The sequence below is a fragment of the Grammomys surdaster genome, unplaced genomic scaffold (genome assembly GCF_004785775.1).
Source record: "Grammomys surdaster isolate TR1022 unplaced genomic scaffold, NIH_TR_1.0 174, whole genome shotgun sequence".
NCBI classification, from domain to species: domain Eukaryota; kingdom Metazoa; phylum Chordata; class Mammalia; order Rodentia; family Muridae; genus Grammomys; species Grammomys surdaster.
Genome location: NW_021604622.1, coordinates 15,663,511 through 15,679,451, shown reverse-complemented (window position 1 = coordinate 15,679,451; position 15,941 = coordinate 15,663,511). Strand labels below are relative to the sequence as shown.

At 34.7% G+C, this 15,941-nt stretch overlaps 1 protein-coding gene across 2 annotated transcripts in view; it reads right to left on the bottom strand.

The window, feature by feature from the left end:
- The window catches only part of Cdh12 (cadherin 12), a 273,111-nt gene that overhangs the window by 37,497 nt on the left and 219,673 nt on the right, over nt 1-15,941 (bottom strand). For both annotated transcript variants that reach the window (XM_028767598.1, XM_028767599.1), the window contains one exon: nt 14,177-14,430. In XM_028767598.1, coding sequence (XP_028623431.1) covers nt 14,177-14,430 — 254 coding nt within the window. The remainder of the gene's footprint in view (nt 1-14,176; nt 14,431-15,941) is intronic.

Genomic DNA, 15,941 nt, shown 5'->3' with positions numbered 1-15,941 from the left:
CCTTCTCCTTCTCCTTCTCCTTCTCCTTCTCCTTCTCCTTCTCCTTCCTTCTCCTTCTTCTTCTTTTTGGCTAATATGCACTTATTAGTAAGTACATAATATGCATGTCCTTTTGGGTCCAGAGATAGGCCCAAAGTGGGATCTAGCTCAAAAGGAGGTTGCAAGGTCTGACACTATTACTGAGGCTATGGAGTGCTCACAAAAAGGGACTTATCATGACCGCACTCTGGAAGACCCAACAAGCAGCTGAAAAAGTAAGCTCCAGATATTTGCACCCAACCAATGGACAGAAGCTGCTGACTCCTGTGGTTGAATTAGGGAAAGTCTGAAAGAAGCTGAAGAGGAGGGCATCCCTGTAGGTGGACCAGCAGCCTCAATTAACCTGGACCCCCGAGATCTCTCAAACACTATACTACCAAACAGCCAGCATACACAACAGAGGACTGCCAGGTCTGGGTTCAGTCAGAGAAAATGCACATAACCATCAAGAGACTGGATGCCCCAGGGAGTTTAGAGGTCTGGTTGGGTGGGAGTTTTTGGATGAGGACTCCTTTGTGGAGACAGGGTGGTAGGGAGGAGGTATGTTTGGAACAGTCAGAAGTTTGACCAGCAGGGGAGAATGAAATCTGGAATGTAAATAAAGAAAAGAAAAAAATTTGTTTTGCAACAGAGTTACAACCAAACAAAATTCAGAGTTTTAGAGCCCAGTCATAAAGGATATATCCACAAATAAACTTTGGCAACTAAAACTCAAAGAGAACATCATGTGAAGAAGAAACAGAAACACTGTTAAGAGCCAGACAATAAGGTGGTTTGCTATAAGACTATCATAAGCTACACCAGTAAAGTCTTACTAATATGGTTTCCTGATCATTAATTCAACAAGGAAAACAACACTATATAGTCCAAAACAGAGGAGGGATCATTCAGGAGGTCTCAACTTTTACATAAAGATTGATAGAACCTTAAGGACTACTCAGAGTTAGAGAAATAGTTTTCAATGAGGAAGAGCACACCAATTGGTCATCAAATACCACATATTTATCGCTCAAAACAAATATAAGCAACATTGTGTAGCTTGAGAAGGTTATGATTTGGAATATATAGTACAACACACACACACACACACACACACACACACACACACACATATATATATATATATATATATATATATATCTTGTTTTGATGCATTTCACAACAAACAAGTCATGAAAAAGAGACATAAATTTAAAAGCAAGCAAGAAATAAATGTACATGAGAAGGTTTGGAGGAAGGAAATTAAAGGGAGAAGTGATGTAATTATAATCTCAAAAGTAAAAGAAAAAAGCAAACAAAAATATTTTAATTGCCTTTCTGAAATAGACAGTTCTTTATATGCTGTGTACTCTCAGGAAATTTTCCAAAACAGTGAACAATTATTTTTATTAAAAATATTATTAATATCTATGCTTGTTTATCCTGGGTGGCTGCCTATAGAGCTTCACTTTGCCATTATTAAGTGACATATCCATCTTTTTATTAAATATTATTTATTCCAGTGTTTCTGTATGTTGCCTATAATAATAGTTTCTATTTATTACTCTTCAAGTATTTTCATTGACTTCTTTATAAATGTTTGTGTGTTGATTTTTCTCTGATAGAGTTTCAATATAATTCAGTTAATATGTAGAACTTTGCCAATGTATTATGGTTTATAACACTATGTGCATGTGATGTGTTTGATCCTACTTACATCCTTTCAAATTACATAAAAGCAGAAACATATTTTGTTTACACTGAGTTACCAAGCTTTCCTTCGCATCTAACAACTGGTATTTAAATACTGCACTGTATTTAATACACAAATACTCTATTTCTTATCTATGTAAACATAATTGTTTATCTTGTAAGCACACATATCTATAAATCTAAGAATATCTTACTCAGAGTCTGGGAGATGTGTTTAATTTGTTAAGTGTTATCATATGCTTGAATATCCAAGTTTCAGTTGAAAAAGGTCATGGTAAAGTGTACTTGTAACTCAACAAAAGCAACTTGAGAAGTGGAGACAGACAGACACATGGGCATCATTAGGTAGATAATTAGCCTACCTTGGGATATTTTAAGTTGATACATTAAATTTGGAAAAACTGCAGAAATATTATTCTTTTGCAGCTATGTACTTGTTGCAACCCATTCCAGTTACAATATATATATATATACATATATATAATATACATATATATGAGTTGATATATACACATTATATACTTTATTGTTTTTATAATAAATTAAGTATTACTACTAATTACTTAGGTATGACTACAAAGAGCAGAATAAAATAATTACTCATCAGAGTATATAATCTTCATCTATTAATTTAGTCTAATAATATATACAGTGTGGTATACTTTTGATTTCAATGCAATATAGCACAAAGAACATTAATTTTGTTCATATCTGTTTGAATAGCATCACATTTTCCAATGTCTATTTCCTTGTCTCCTACATTATATAGTAAATCTATGTCAATACCCAGCCTTACCACTCCTAAGCATATAGCCAAAGGATGCTCCAACATCTCACCAAGCACTTGTTCAACTATGCTCAAAAGAACTTTATTTATAATAGCTGGAAACTGGAAATAACCTAATTGTCCCTCAACTGAAGAATGGATAAAGAAAATATGGTATATCTACAAAACGGAATACTACTTAGCTATTAAAAACAAAGACATCATGAATTTTCCAGGCAAAGAAATTGAACTTGAAAATATTATACTAAGTGAGGTAATTTAGTCCCCAAAGGACATTCCTGGTATGTAATCACTTATAAGTAGATATCAGCTACAAAATACAGGTACTATGCTACACTCCACAGAACCAAACAAGCTAAACAGAAATGAAGGACCAAGTGAGGAAGCTTGAATCTCACTTAGAAAGGGGATTAAAATAGTCAGAAGATGCAGATGGAGGGAGGGAACTGAGAAGAAGTGGGGATGGGAAGGGGAATGGGGGATCCAGGATCAACTGTAGAGGACAGGAGAGATGGCTAGATGGCTATGAAAATGAATGGATTGAGGAAGTGGGAGGCATTTCTGGGATGAGACATGACCTGAGATATGGGAGGTACCCAAGAATCAATGGGAGTGAGCTTAGTCCGTTGGTCCAGGTCACAGTTGATTTTACTTATTCACTCTCTTCTAATACTCTGAACAAATGATGACATTTTTTTAGATCTTTTCATATATATTGAAGACTGTAAAATACACAAATACATCTTATTTGAAGTAAATATTAAATTATTTACTCTCTGTCACACTCTCTTCCTTTCTAAATATGTTTGAACTATCGATATGGAATCGTTTTACTCATTAGTAAATTTACAGACTCAAAATTACTTGTATTTTTCTAACTCAATTTCATGGTATGGAGTAGCTTATATGATGAATTCATTGCTTTAGATTTTTACTGAAAACTGATTGTTGTAATGTTACACAATATCATAAATATTGTATATATTCATTTTATATCCATGAATTTATATACATGAATTATTATAATGTCAATCACTGTTAAGAATTAACATTATTCTTCATATGTTTTCATATGAATGCTTCATGTAATTTCAGGAAGTAAAACAGAAGCTAAATAGGGCACAAATGAAGAGTAGTGAGTGATAACTAAAACAAAAGAACTCTCATTTAGTGGATGAATCAATTACTAGATTTTATTTCCTATGAGGGCATCATTGAATAATGGTAGAGACAGGAGTTTCTGGAACAAAGTTACTGGAAGTATGCCTTTGGGGGTATATCCTGCTTTTACTCCTTCTTATGTGCTCTGTGGTTCCTGTACAGTCAGGTCATGATGTTCTGCCATGCTATGATTTTGTTGTCATTACCCTTCAAAGTTCATGGAACCAAACAGGCATTGATATAACCTTGTAGTATCATGAAGCAGAATAAATACTGACCCACTTTGGAGTAGTTTCTGTTGCATATTTGGTCACAGAAATAAAAATAAGCTATTTTAGTATTATATATATATATAATAGAATGCTGTTCAAATATTAAAAATGAGGACATCATAAATTTTTCAGGAAAATAGATGGAACAAGAAAATATGATCCTGAGTAAAGTGAGTCAGACCCAAAATGACATGCATGTTATGTATTCATTGATAGGGGATAGTAGCAATCCAGCACAGAATACCTAGGATATAACCTACAGACATTAAGAAGTGTAACAAGCAGAAAGGCCCAAGTGAGGAGGCTTTAATCCCATTTAGAAGGAGAGGGGAATAATCACAGGAGGCAGAGGGAGGGATCTGGGTGAAAGAAGAAATGTGTAGGGGAAAAAGGGAACAGAATCATATATTTGTGAGAAGGTACAGGAGAGACGCTCAGAGGGCCAAGAGAATGGATGGAAATGAGCACCATCAGGGAGTGGGTGCTCAGGTAGTGGAAACCTCTAGAAAGTGTCAGAGACCCAGGAGATGAGGACTCTCAGGACTCATTTGGGGTGACCTTATCTAAAATGTCCAACATTGAAGAAAAGGAATTCAAAGAATCCACTTTCAATAGATTGACAAGTCCTCAACTGGAGGGACAGGGTTACTAACCACAGTCAAAAGTCCTGACCCAAAATTGTTCCTGTCAAAAAGAACTGCAGGGACAAAAAAACAGAGAAAGGAGGGGCATGAAGGTCTGACACTACTATGTTCTGAAGTGCTTACAGACTAGCATGGCTGTTCTCACAGAAGCCCTACGAGCAGCTGACTGAGACAGATGCAGAAACTTACACCCAACCATTAGACTGAAGCTGAGGAGTCATATGGTTGAATTAGGGAAAGAATTGAAGAACCTGAAAGGGAACACAGCCCCATAGGATGACCAGATGTTTTTCCAGACCCCAGGGAATGCTAGACATTGAAACACCAATCAGGAACATACAGGGGCTAGTCCAAGGCCTTTGACACATATGTAGCAGAAGTCTACCTGGTCTGTCTTCAATGGGAGAAGCTGTACTTAATCCTCAAGAGACTTGAGGCCCCAGGGAAAAGGGAGGCTGATAGGGAATGGGGAGCACCCTCTTAGAGACAAAGTGGAGGAGGAATGGGATGAGGAACTGTGGGAGGGAAGCTGAGGAGGTAGGAGCAACGACTAGAATATAAATAAATAAAATAATAATCAAAAATATGTACTTCCTTATATCCTCAAGGTAAAGTCAATAATCTGAGTCTTGAGAAGCTAAAAGGAAAATACGATCGTATTATATCAAAGATTTGGTCTATCATCAGCTGGTCCTGCTTTAACCTGGTTGTGGGAATGTTTTGACATGAAGCATAGAATAACCCCAAAAGTAAAACACGTAGACATGAAGTCACTAAATCCACAAATAGGATTAGATGAGGTATGAAAATGAGAAGTTATAACACAGGATATATGTTTTAATGGCATACAATCTAGGTCTATTTGTTTTCTTTCTGATTCTAATTTTCTGTTAAGGATATGTGTTCTCAGCGTCCTGTTTCTCTGTCATGCCTGCATGTCATGATGGAATACTTATTCATCTGGAACCATAGGTGAAAATAAACTCCTTTTTTTTTTTCTCTCAAAAATTGACTTTGGTCACGGTGTTTTATCACAACATCAGAAAAGTAATACAAATTCCAAACAAATTTAAGTAGCAGAAAAAATATGAGTAAAACTTTAGAATCTGTAAATTTTTGCTCAAAAATTGCCCTGGCCTTGATTAACCCATAATTTGATATCTTAGAACATGGCTAATCAATGTTTAAACTATGGATGGGTAGAATTTATAAGGAAATCTGAGCAAATGTCTCTAGCATATCCAGTATGAATTAGATATTTTGAAGTAATTTTATATCGATAGTCAATAATCACCACTATAATTCAATTCTTAGTCATTGATTTAGTATAAGGGCTAGCCTAGAATGCAGGTTTGTGTTTAGACCTAGCCAGGTGAGTTCCAGGAACAATACCTGCCAACCTTCATCTGTGACATTCAGGCCAAGTCTGTCACGCACTAAGCATGTCAGCCTAGTCAGCAGAATGCATTAGACACTAGTCTCCCACACATACTCATACCCCATGCAAAAACTCTGATAGATAGTACAGTGTCCCTGCCATCCAAAGTAGATATGACTACAAGTCTCATTCACATGCTCTCAAATTTCCACTGACTAGAAATCACCTATTCCTCCAGTTTCAGCAATGCCACTGAGTATTTGAATATCAAAAGACCTACCTACTCCTAATCCCTGATCACACTTGAGCAAGGACAAAAGAAAGCACACTTCCACTCAAGCTAGGCAGCCTAGAATCTCATTCACATCAGCCATCTGAATGGTTTGATGTCTGTATGGTTTATGCTACACTATCTCAGCAAGGTCATTTGGTCAATATTTGTTTTCCTTAAAAATGTTTTATATTTTCTTCTGGTACTCCTTCATTTTAGTAAAGGAATGTCTCTGCTTAACAGTTGCCATAAATTCAGTTAATGGAAAGTAAATGCCATCAGCACATTTGCAAGTAGACTTCATGCAAAATCTGAGAACAATAATTCCCTGGGGGGTCTTAAACACTAAGAATAGTATCCAGTGACAAGTCAAAGTGAGCAAACCACTCCAGGGATTAGCAGATTCAGCTAGTGCTGAGGTTTCTAGATGGCACATTGTCCAAATGGTTTACTTTTCCTTGAGTGCCTTTGAGCCTTCATATCCAACTCTACCTCCCTCTTCTCACTGTGATCACCAATGAATCCACACTGTCTCTGTTTTCACTTAAACGTTTTTGGATAGTGTCTTTGAGGGTATTTTTTTTCTGCACAGTTCCAAATGACTTAAGAATACATAATGTATGTTTTAGAGGATTCAGTTTAAGCTAGTGTTAAATGCAAGTGGTCATCTTTATTCATAATTAATGGAATAATCCAGGAATAATAGCTTCTGTCACAGAAACCAAGATATACTTTTCTTAGTGTAAACATTAAAAATTCATCCTAACAGAGTCCAGTTTTCTGTTTTATGTTCTCTGAAGTTTTTCATATACTATGTTTTATTATTTAAGAGACAGAAAATAATATTTTACCTGCTGCATTAAGATACTGATGGTCAGTTATAAAATAGAAAAGAGTCATGAGACAGATTGAAATATTTTAATATAGTATACGTTTTGAATTCTATACATATTATTTCTCTTTTATAGTGTTTATAATATGAAAATTACATGATGAATGCATCTTAAAGCTAGCAAACCATCTACAAGGCCTCACTCAACAAAAAGGACAGTAAGCAACCAAGAAATTCTGAGAGCAGGAGCAGTTCTCTAGGGAAGAACCAATCAATTAGTTATTTAACAGTAAATGGTCAGCTCTGAAAGCATAAATATGAATAAAATTATACAGACTGAGTCAACTGTATTTATATATTTAGGAATGTGTGTGTGAATGTGTGTGTGTGTATATATATATAACAAACTATTCATCTAAATTACCAAGGTGGCTTTCCCTGGAGTAATTTCTAGGGATGATTTTTAACAATTTACATGAAAGCAAGGGTTGAAATGCTGAAATCTTGATAGTTTCTTATACACTATTCTGTCTGTGTGAAACCAATATTAGCTGGAAAGAAGACTCAGTGGTTAAATGCATTTGTTGCCAACAAAGAGGACAGTGGGTCAGTCTCAACAGCTACATGTTGTTCACAGCCATTCATAACTGCACTTCCAGGATCAGCTGCTTGCTTCTGGCGTTCACAGGTAGCAGGCACACCTATTGTGAACATGCATACTTACAGGAAATATACTCAAATGGATCAAAAAATATACGAATCAAAATAAATAAAAAACAAAACAAAAAATTCAACTTTCAATTTTCTTCTTTTAGACAAAGCAAATATTACGCTATTTTACAAGTTAAGTGAAATTATTAACACAAATTGCCACATTCATTTGATGAAGTCTGTTGACTTCTCATGAAAGGTTAAGTCATATTTAAGGTGTGTGTATGCCACCAGAAGCAATGTATAGACATATCTCCCCTTGAAGGCCTTATATACTGATAGAAAAAGAAACACCACAATCAATCATATATACAGTTCTTAGAATTGTATGTGTGTATGTGTGAATGTGTATCAGTTTTTCTCTTTTATCTTCACAAAAATCTCACATTAGTATGTGAAAAACTATCAATTTACCAGTATTTGGTTTTTACCCAATTGAATAGGACAATTATTAATCAAAAACAAACTTTAATAAGGCATTTGATAAGTCAGGTCTCTCCTTCTATTCCAAAATCCTATTATATGATTCCTGTGCTTAGATTTTTACATTTGTTCTAAAATGTCTAGTTTATTGGAAATGACATTCAAAAGTAGTATCTACTTTTCTACTTATTTTACTTCACTTACTACTTTGCTACTTATTCTATGTGTATATGACTCACAAGGTATCCTTTTATTATTTTTTTAAATAACAAGGCATACGTCTAAAACCACATATCAGAGGTGGGAAATAGGGTTTTCTTAGGATTCGAATCTAAAATTCTTCTCTAAAGGCTAAACACTTACTTGCTAGCAGGCAGGCTGTTGAGAGATAAATGTATCAAAAAGATTTATGATTCATCAATGGAATCACCCACTTTAGAATTCATGGATAGATGAAGGATTGGAGCTTAGAGAAGAATTAAAGTAAACAGATCGCGAGCATATGTCTTTGGTTGGTATTCTTTGTTCATGGTCTTTTTCTATCTCTTTTTATGCGTCTCAGATTCCATGGGGTAAGCAGCTCTACTTCTCTAAAGCCACTTCAACATAAAGTTGCCCCAGCAATGAAACTTAGAAGCAACTGGTTGAACCTTCTGAACCTGCTCTGAAAATCCCTTTTCCCTGAATTTAATATGCTCAGGTGTGTAGTCATAGTGATGGAATACCAGTAATATACCACAAAGGCTAATTATGAGAAAGGAGACATAAGGGAGACATGCTGGTGGGGAAGGAGGCCACATGTATTCTAAATGCTGAACATTAAAGCTAAGTGAACCTATCTATGGAGCTAATTCAGGTCTTGATAGAGTGGTTCCATTTTGGGTTATTGATCTGACCAGTAATGATAATGATGGTGATAGTAGTAAAATTTGCAATAATACCCTGAGATGAAAATAAGAATAGCCTTGAATTTTTGCTCAATGCCATGAAAAGACAGGAAACTAAAACACATAAAAAGAACATTTGTCAAAGTGATATAATTTTCCATTTTAAAGTTTCAAGAACATATTTTTTCGTTATTATTCAGAAATGAGCAAGCATATTTTATGGCAAAGAAAGATGAATCAGGGCTCATGTTTCTCATCTGACATAATTCAAGTTTCTTATATAACCCAAGGAAATGGAAGTAAGACAGGTTTCCTGTCATTCAAGAACGAATCTGTCTTTTGACAACTCCTCACAGGGATCAATTAATCTCCATCTGTGTCTGTTGTTTTGTAGAAATAAGTGCTTCTCATGAGAAGTAAACCAGAGGATACCACTTTAATTAACATACAGTAGGACCATCAGATGGTAGTGTCTTTGACAAAATAAAGACACAGGAGAGGCAAGAATGTTTCTCTAAAATATGATTTTCTGTGGTTTTCTAATGCAGTCATGATTTGGTGTTTTATTCATTTATATTTTTTTATTTAAAAGTTTTTCCCATTACCTCAATATAATATTCATTTTGGGACTTCCAAGATTTCTTAGTTCTGATGTATTCATTGGCATTCTATTGCTGTTAATGTGTACATTTCTTCATGTCTTGACACTGTAAACACAGTATCCAACCAATGCACTAAACATTTTTGTGTGTACTCTAGATATTCCTGGTGGACAGAAATTTCCATTTCCTGAACTGTCTACTGTTTCTGCCCATATGTGGTTACCTTCTCATGTTTGTTACAAAGTTTTAATGTTTATCCAATGACCATTTAGTTCTACAAAGGTTGATATATATCACTTCATCAGATGTTACTTACAGCCAATAGCATGAGTGGGAAAAATAAGGGTTTCAGGAACATGACTGACAAATGACAACACATCAATATACAACAGCCATCAATATATAACAATATCATGAACCTCTCACCAATTACTGTGTATCTATGGAGTATTTTCTAAAGATTAGCTAATTTTTTAAAGATAACAATATAAAAGTATTTGCTCCCAATAAAGAGCCTGGAGAGTAATTGTAATGAAATGTTGAGTGACCAGTGTTTGTTTCTATTCCTTTAGAGAAGCCAGATGTGCATCTTTAGAGTCCACTCTTGAACTTGAAACGGGATTTAAAGAGGGAAGGAATGAAATTGTGTGTGTGTAACTTTTTATAGTTCGTAAAATAAGGAGCTGGAGAGATGGCTCTGTTCATAATTATGCTTTTTACACAAGCAGGAGATCCAGAGTTGAGACACCAGCATTCATATAAAAAATAAAAAAGAACAACAATGAAAACAGATATAACACATGCATATTCATTACACAACCACACTGTAGAGTTAAGAGAAAGAACAATCACTTGGGCATATTGTCCTCCAGACTACATTGAGTTTCATGGATAAGCTATATCTAAGGAAAATAAGGTAGATAGTAATAGAGAGATAGATCCTTGGGGAATCTTCTCTTACATCGCTATGTTTATAGAAGTTTGTAAACATACATAAATATACACATGCATGCACACAGATGTCAAAATATTAACTTAAATATGAAATTAGGAGACTAAGCTGGTGGAGGGGGGGCGTAAATTAAAGAATATCAGTAACATCCTTAGGAAAGAGCTCATTGTCCTAAAATACTTACTTTTTAATGTGTATGTGTGTAAACTCAAGCTCATTTTTACACACCATGATTATACAGTGTCTGTGAAGCTCACAGAAGGTCTTGAAACCTCCAGAGCTAAAGCTCCAGGTAGTTGTGAGCACCAGTTTTGGGCTGGGAACAGGCACCTATTTCCTTGGTTACGAAGTCTCTTCTCTGGATTGTTGTGCCATTGTTCTAGACTGATAATTGATCTTTTGAAAGGAGCTTAGGAAAGTTGTCCTTTCTTCCTTGTATGAACATTATAGAACATCTGGATGTCACTGAAACTTGAAAGATGAGGATGTTACTAAGACACCACATCTATCATCAATTTAGTCATAGACTAAAAGTTTCCTGACTGATGCATGGAAGTTTGTTTTTTTTTTTTTTTTTTTTTTTTTTTTTTTTTTTTTTTTGTCTCCAAATGCTTTGGGACTCTGTTGCAGCAAACAGAAATGGCTAGGATGATAACTGGTATCAAGTAGCAGGTACTTTTGAAACAAATACCAAACTAAAAGATGTTCATCAGAAGAAAGGATTTTGAATTTTTATAATATGTAGGTATTGGGGAATTCTGAAAAGTGATCAAGTATAAGAGAGAAATTTTGTAACTCTAGAAAAGGTTCTTCTTTGAGAGTTCTAATGACCTTGATTAGAATCTTGGAAGAACACAAATAATAAAGCCAATCTGATGAGATAGCAGAGAGAAATGAGAATCATATTGAAGAAGCCATGCATGTGAAGTAGGGTGGGGAATAGTACATGTGAAGGTTTGCAGGAACAGAGGGAAATGACAAACTTAACTAAAGTATAATTTCAAAAAAGTAATCCAGACAGTATATTTTTGTTAGAGAAAATGCTTTCAAATAGTAACCCATGGGTGACAGAAGATAATGAAGAAAGAATAAGAGGTGGAGAGGTATTAGGAGGAAGAGGAAGAAGATGAGGAAGAGGGGTAAGAGGAGGAGGAAGAGAGGGAAGGGGAAGAGGAAAAAGAGAAGAAAGGAGGAAGGAGAGGGAAGAGGGTAGTTTTCAGGTTATGATATTCTTCTATAAAACATTCTACTTTGGGGAGACAAAATTATATTTTGAGATTTGATAAGAACAACATTTATGAATTAGATTAGTATTCTAGAAAGTATTAGATTGGCATTAGATTCGTATTACAGAAAAAAGTTAAAGGAGATAAATTAATTGAAGGTAATATTTTTAAGCCAAAGGATATCAGAATACTAAAATTTGAAGTACTTTAGTCTTTGTATATTAAAAAAAGGAAGAAATACTACAAAAATGAATGTTCAGAAAATATATTATGGTTATCTTTTGAATATGTATTAAAAAGTTTTGTTTGAGAATGTACAAAAGATTTCATCCATCATGGCAATTGGAGACAGCAATAGAAATGTTACAGAAGATCCACTTTCTGATAGGATTAAAGAAAACAAAGAAATGAGAAAATTGGAGGAACAATTTTAAACTTCTTAATAAGGACCAGATCACTGAACAAATTACTCAAATTCATGTGCCTTTATTAAGGAAGGAATTCAATCATCAGTCAACGTTATGAGGGGTGAGAAGCATGTTTGCTTGTGAAATAGTGTCAGTGTATGCCGAAACCCAAGCTAAAACATGGGACTGGATGTGGTCAATATTCTGAAGTTGTAACCTACATGCATAGGTGGGGCTGACAATGAAATCCACAGAATGAACATTGGTTTTGCAGTTATATGAATTATGTATCATTCTAATGGATGTAAAAGACTCCAGATTCAGAGGATCCGTAAGATGAAGCCCTGACCTAGAGAAAGGTCATTTTTAATAAAGCTTCAACTTGAGTGGAGTTCTTCCTGCTGTCATTTAGAATTATATAGAGATACCACTGTTCTTTCATTTTCTTTCTTATATGGAAGGTTAATATCTGGTCTATCACTGATATGTCACATATTTTAAAATCACCTGACTAATTTATTTTCAAAGACACTACTACAGAAGAACTGGGCTATAATGGATCTTACAAGGAAACTCTCTTGTGTCTTTGGTAGAGGATATTTAGGGGAGATATTAAATGTTAAATTTCTGCTTTGGCAGTGGAATCATTTAAGCCTTTGGGAGATGTTTGTTTAGGATTACTATATATGATATGTGAAAAAGCAAAGAAGGTCTGTGATCCAGAATATAATGATATAATGTAAAGTGAAGGATATTTGTGTCTACTTCCATAACAGAATCATGAACTAAAATTCCCCAACCCAAATGAAGATTTGCATCTTCTGAGAGCTATTATTTGATGATAAAGTATATGATTTATGCCTATACAAAATTAACCATGAACATCTCTAATTCCCATGCTTGTATATATTCCAGCAGAAAGACAACAATTTGCATAAGAATAAAGTATTTTTAAAAGAAACAATCTCTGCAAGCACTTGGATCTTAAACGTTGTTTGTAGTATCTGGTATTGTGAGAAATAAAGGGCATCTAAATCACCATGGGGTGTGTTTTCAGAACAAGCTAAAACTATATATGCAACTTTGGGTGATGTATTCAGATGACTATAAGAAGAAAGACGTACAGATTTTGGATCCCATTTCTGATATCGTATGCAACAATTGGGCAAAGACTGTAATTAAATTTGTTTTCATATGAAAAACAATTTTAGCAGTTACGTCTATTTTCTTCTATGTTAGCACAGTTACTTTGCTTTAGCGCTCTTCCTTTATATGCAGAAGTTTATTTCAGCAGTAAATTACTTGTTTATTGAGTACAAGGTACTAGTTTCAATTCTCAACATTGCAAGGAGGAAAAAAATATACTCATATTCTTAAATTAGTCATTCACACTTACTAGTATACAACCATCCACACCATATCAAACACAGCAATTTATTTTATTACAGTGGATCAATAGTTTCTGACATGTGAATACTACTACTCCTTGATTTTCAAAATCAGCACCAGATAGCAGGAAAAGAGGTTTTTAAAGAAAGTGCAAACTATGTGAAATTATTCTATGTATTGTGAAAGTATCTTGATATCACTACTCTTTGATGTCACCCTTTGAAGTTATTTCACTTAGTCCCTTTTATAAATGAAAAAAAAATAAAACATGACTCATTAGTTTGAGTGACATGTCCAGCATTGAACACTGTAAGCAATATATTAAGGATTTACGTTGGTTGTTTGTATTAAAGTTCTATGACAATACATCTACCATCACACTAATAAGGAGTCATTAATTTTCGTGGCGCATGATCTACCACTATTCTTTTAATAATTGAGTTTGTTATTTCCTGTTGATCTCATTTTGTTTTCCTATGAGCATTTAAACATGTTATTCATACCTAACAGCGCTACTGCCCACATCAAGGTCTTGGGCTGTGACGGCTCCGATGATGGTCCCCACAGGAGTGTCTTCATAAACCTCCATGGTGTAAAGCGGCTTGCTGAACACCGGTGGCTCGTCCACATCCAGTACACTGATTTTTACTGTAGCAGTATCTTTAAATGGCCCAGCAGAGTGAAAGCGATGGTCAAGGTGAAGGTTGGAGGCCTCTACTTTAAAAGTATATGCCTTCTTTGTTTCAAAATCTAAAGGCTGTAATAAGGACAAAACGAGAAATTATATTTATATGGATCTGGGCAGAAAACGGTGAACATTGCTTCTAAGCGACCAGCCAGCTGCTTCCAATTAATTACATATATTTCAGCTTCCTTTCTATGAATACAGAGAAAGCAAAAGTAAATGTTTGAGAACATTAAAGATAAGCGACATGTAGAAGCAACCTGTAATGTTAGTTATCTTAACACAGAATTGATAAAATCTACATCTACACATCAAAGTAGACAGGGCTATTCATGTCCTACTAGGCAATGTGCAACGAGGGAGACATTATTTTTGCTTTTATCCAATACTGACATCTACTGGACAAAAGTAAAGAGCGAAAGAATAGAACAACAACTAAATTAATTGTTTGATTATTTAGATTCCAGGTTCGCACCCAATGTTAGAAATTTCCTTTTCTTATTTTCCCTACTACCATTTTCTCTCAAAAATCTTGAATACCTAGGTATTTTATCTAGAAAGAGCGAGTAAAAGTCAGTAGATTGTTAGTTACAGTTGTTGGCATTCCAAGAGTAATATCTACCAAAAGTGTGTGCTGCAGTGCATTGTCAGAAGACAGCACAAAGAATCTGACCTCAAACATTGTTCAATTACAGAAGACACTGGAAGTAACAATAGGTGTTAGTTTATACATATGCACTGATACTCAGTTTTGATATTTTTCCCACTTTTAAATATCAGTTCTTTCATCTCCATATCTGAACACATTATAGTCCAGGATCACTGTAGCAATGAAATACTTTCTTGTGGGAGATGGAGTTGAGTAGACATAAGTTCATATTATGTGGCTTATGCTGGCCCTGAATTGACAATCCACATATGTCACATTCTCTATTGTCCTGGTTCCAGGAGGGATTCACTTAGCTTTGGGTGGAAAGCTGCCGTGGTTGCACAGTAACCATCCCAGAACTTGGAAGGCTGAAGCTTGATGATCTGGACTTTAAGTACAACATGGGCTACATAGTATAATCCAAGTGAATCAATACCTCAAGAATTTGCTTAGAGATATTGACAAATGTTGCTCATAGTAATGGACAAAGGAAACGCTGTGCTATGACAAGGTTTAGCTGGATAAGCAAGCACAAGGCAAGGTAGACACACAGTTTTAAATATCTGAAGGGTCTTTATAAGAAACAGGAGAGTTGGAGTAACAATTCACTTCTTATTAATTGTAATTTATAAGGAAGAAATTCACGATATAGATTACATCATGTCTCTTTACTTTCAACATATTCTAGAAAAAGCTGCATTATACATTCTAAGAAGCAACAAATTTGTCTCTATATGCCATGAGTCTGAAAGAGAAATTTATACATATATATGTTATATATACAAACACTCATGTGGAAAGGAGTACGTGTTAACTTAAATCAATGTGCATAAATGTTTCAGTTTTTATAAATGCTCAAATTTCTGAATGTATTAGACAATATAATTTTTACATTGCTAAATGCTAATTGCTAATTTTTATTTCACAAATATTG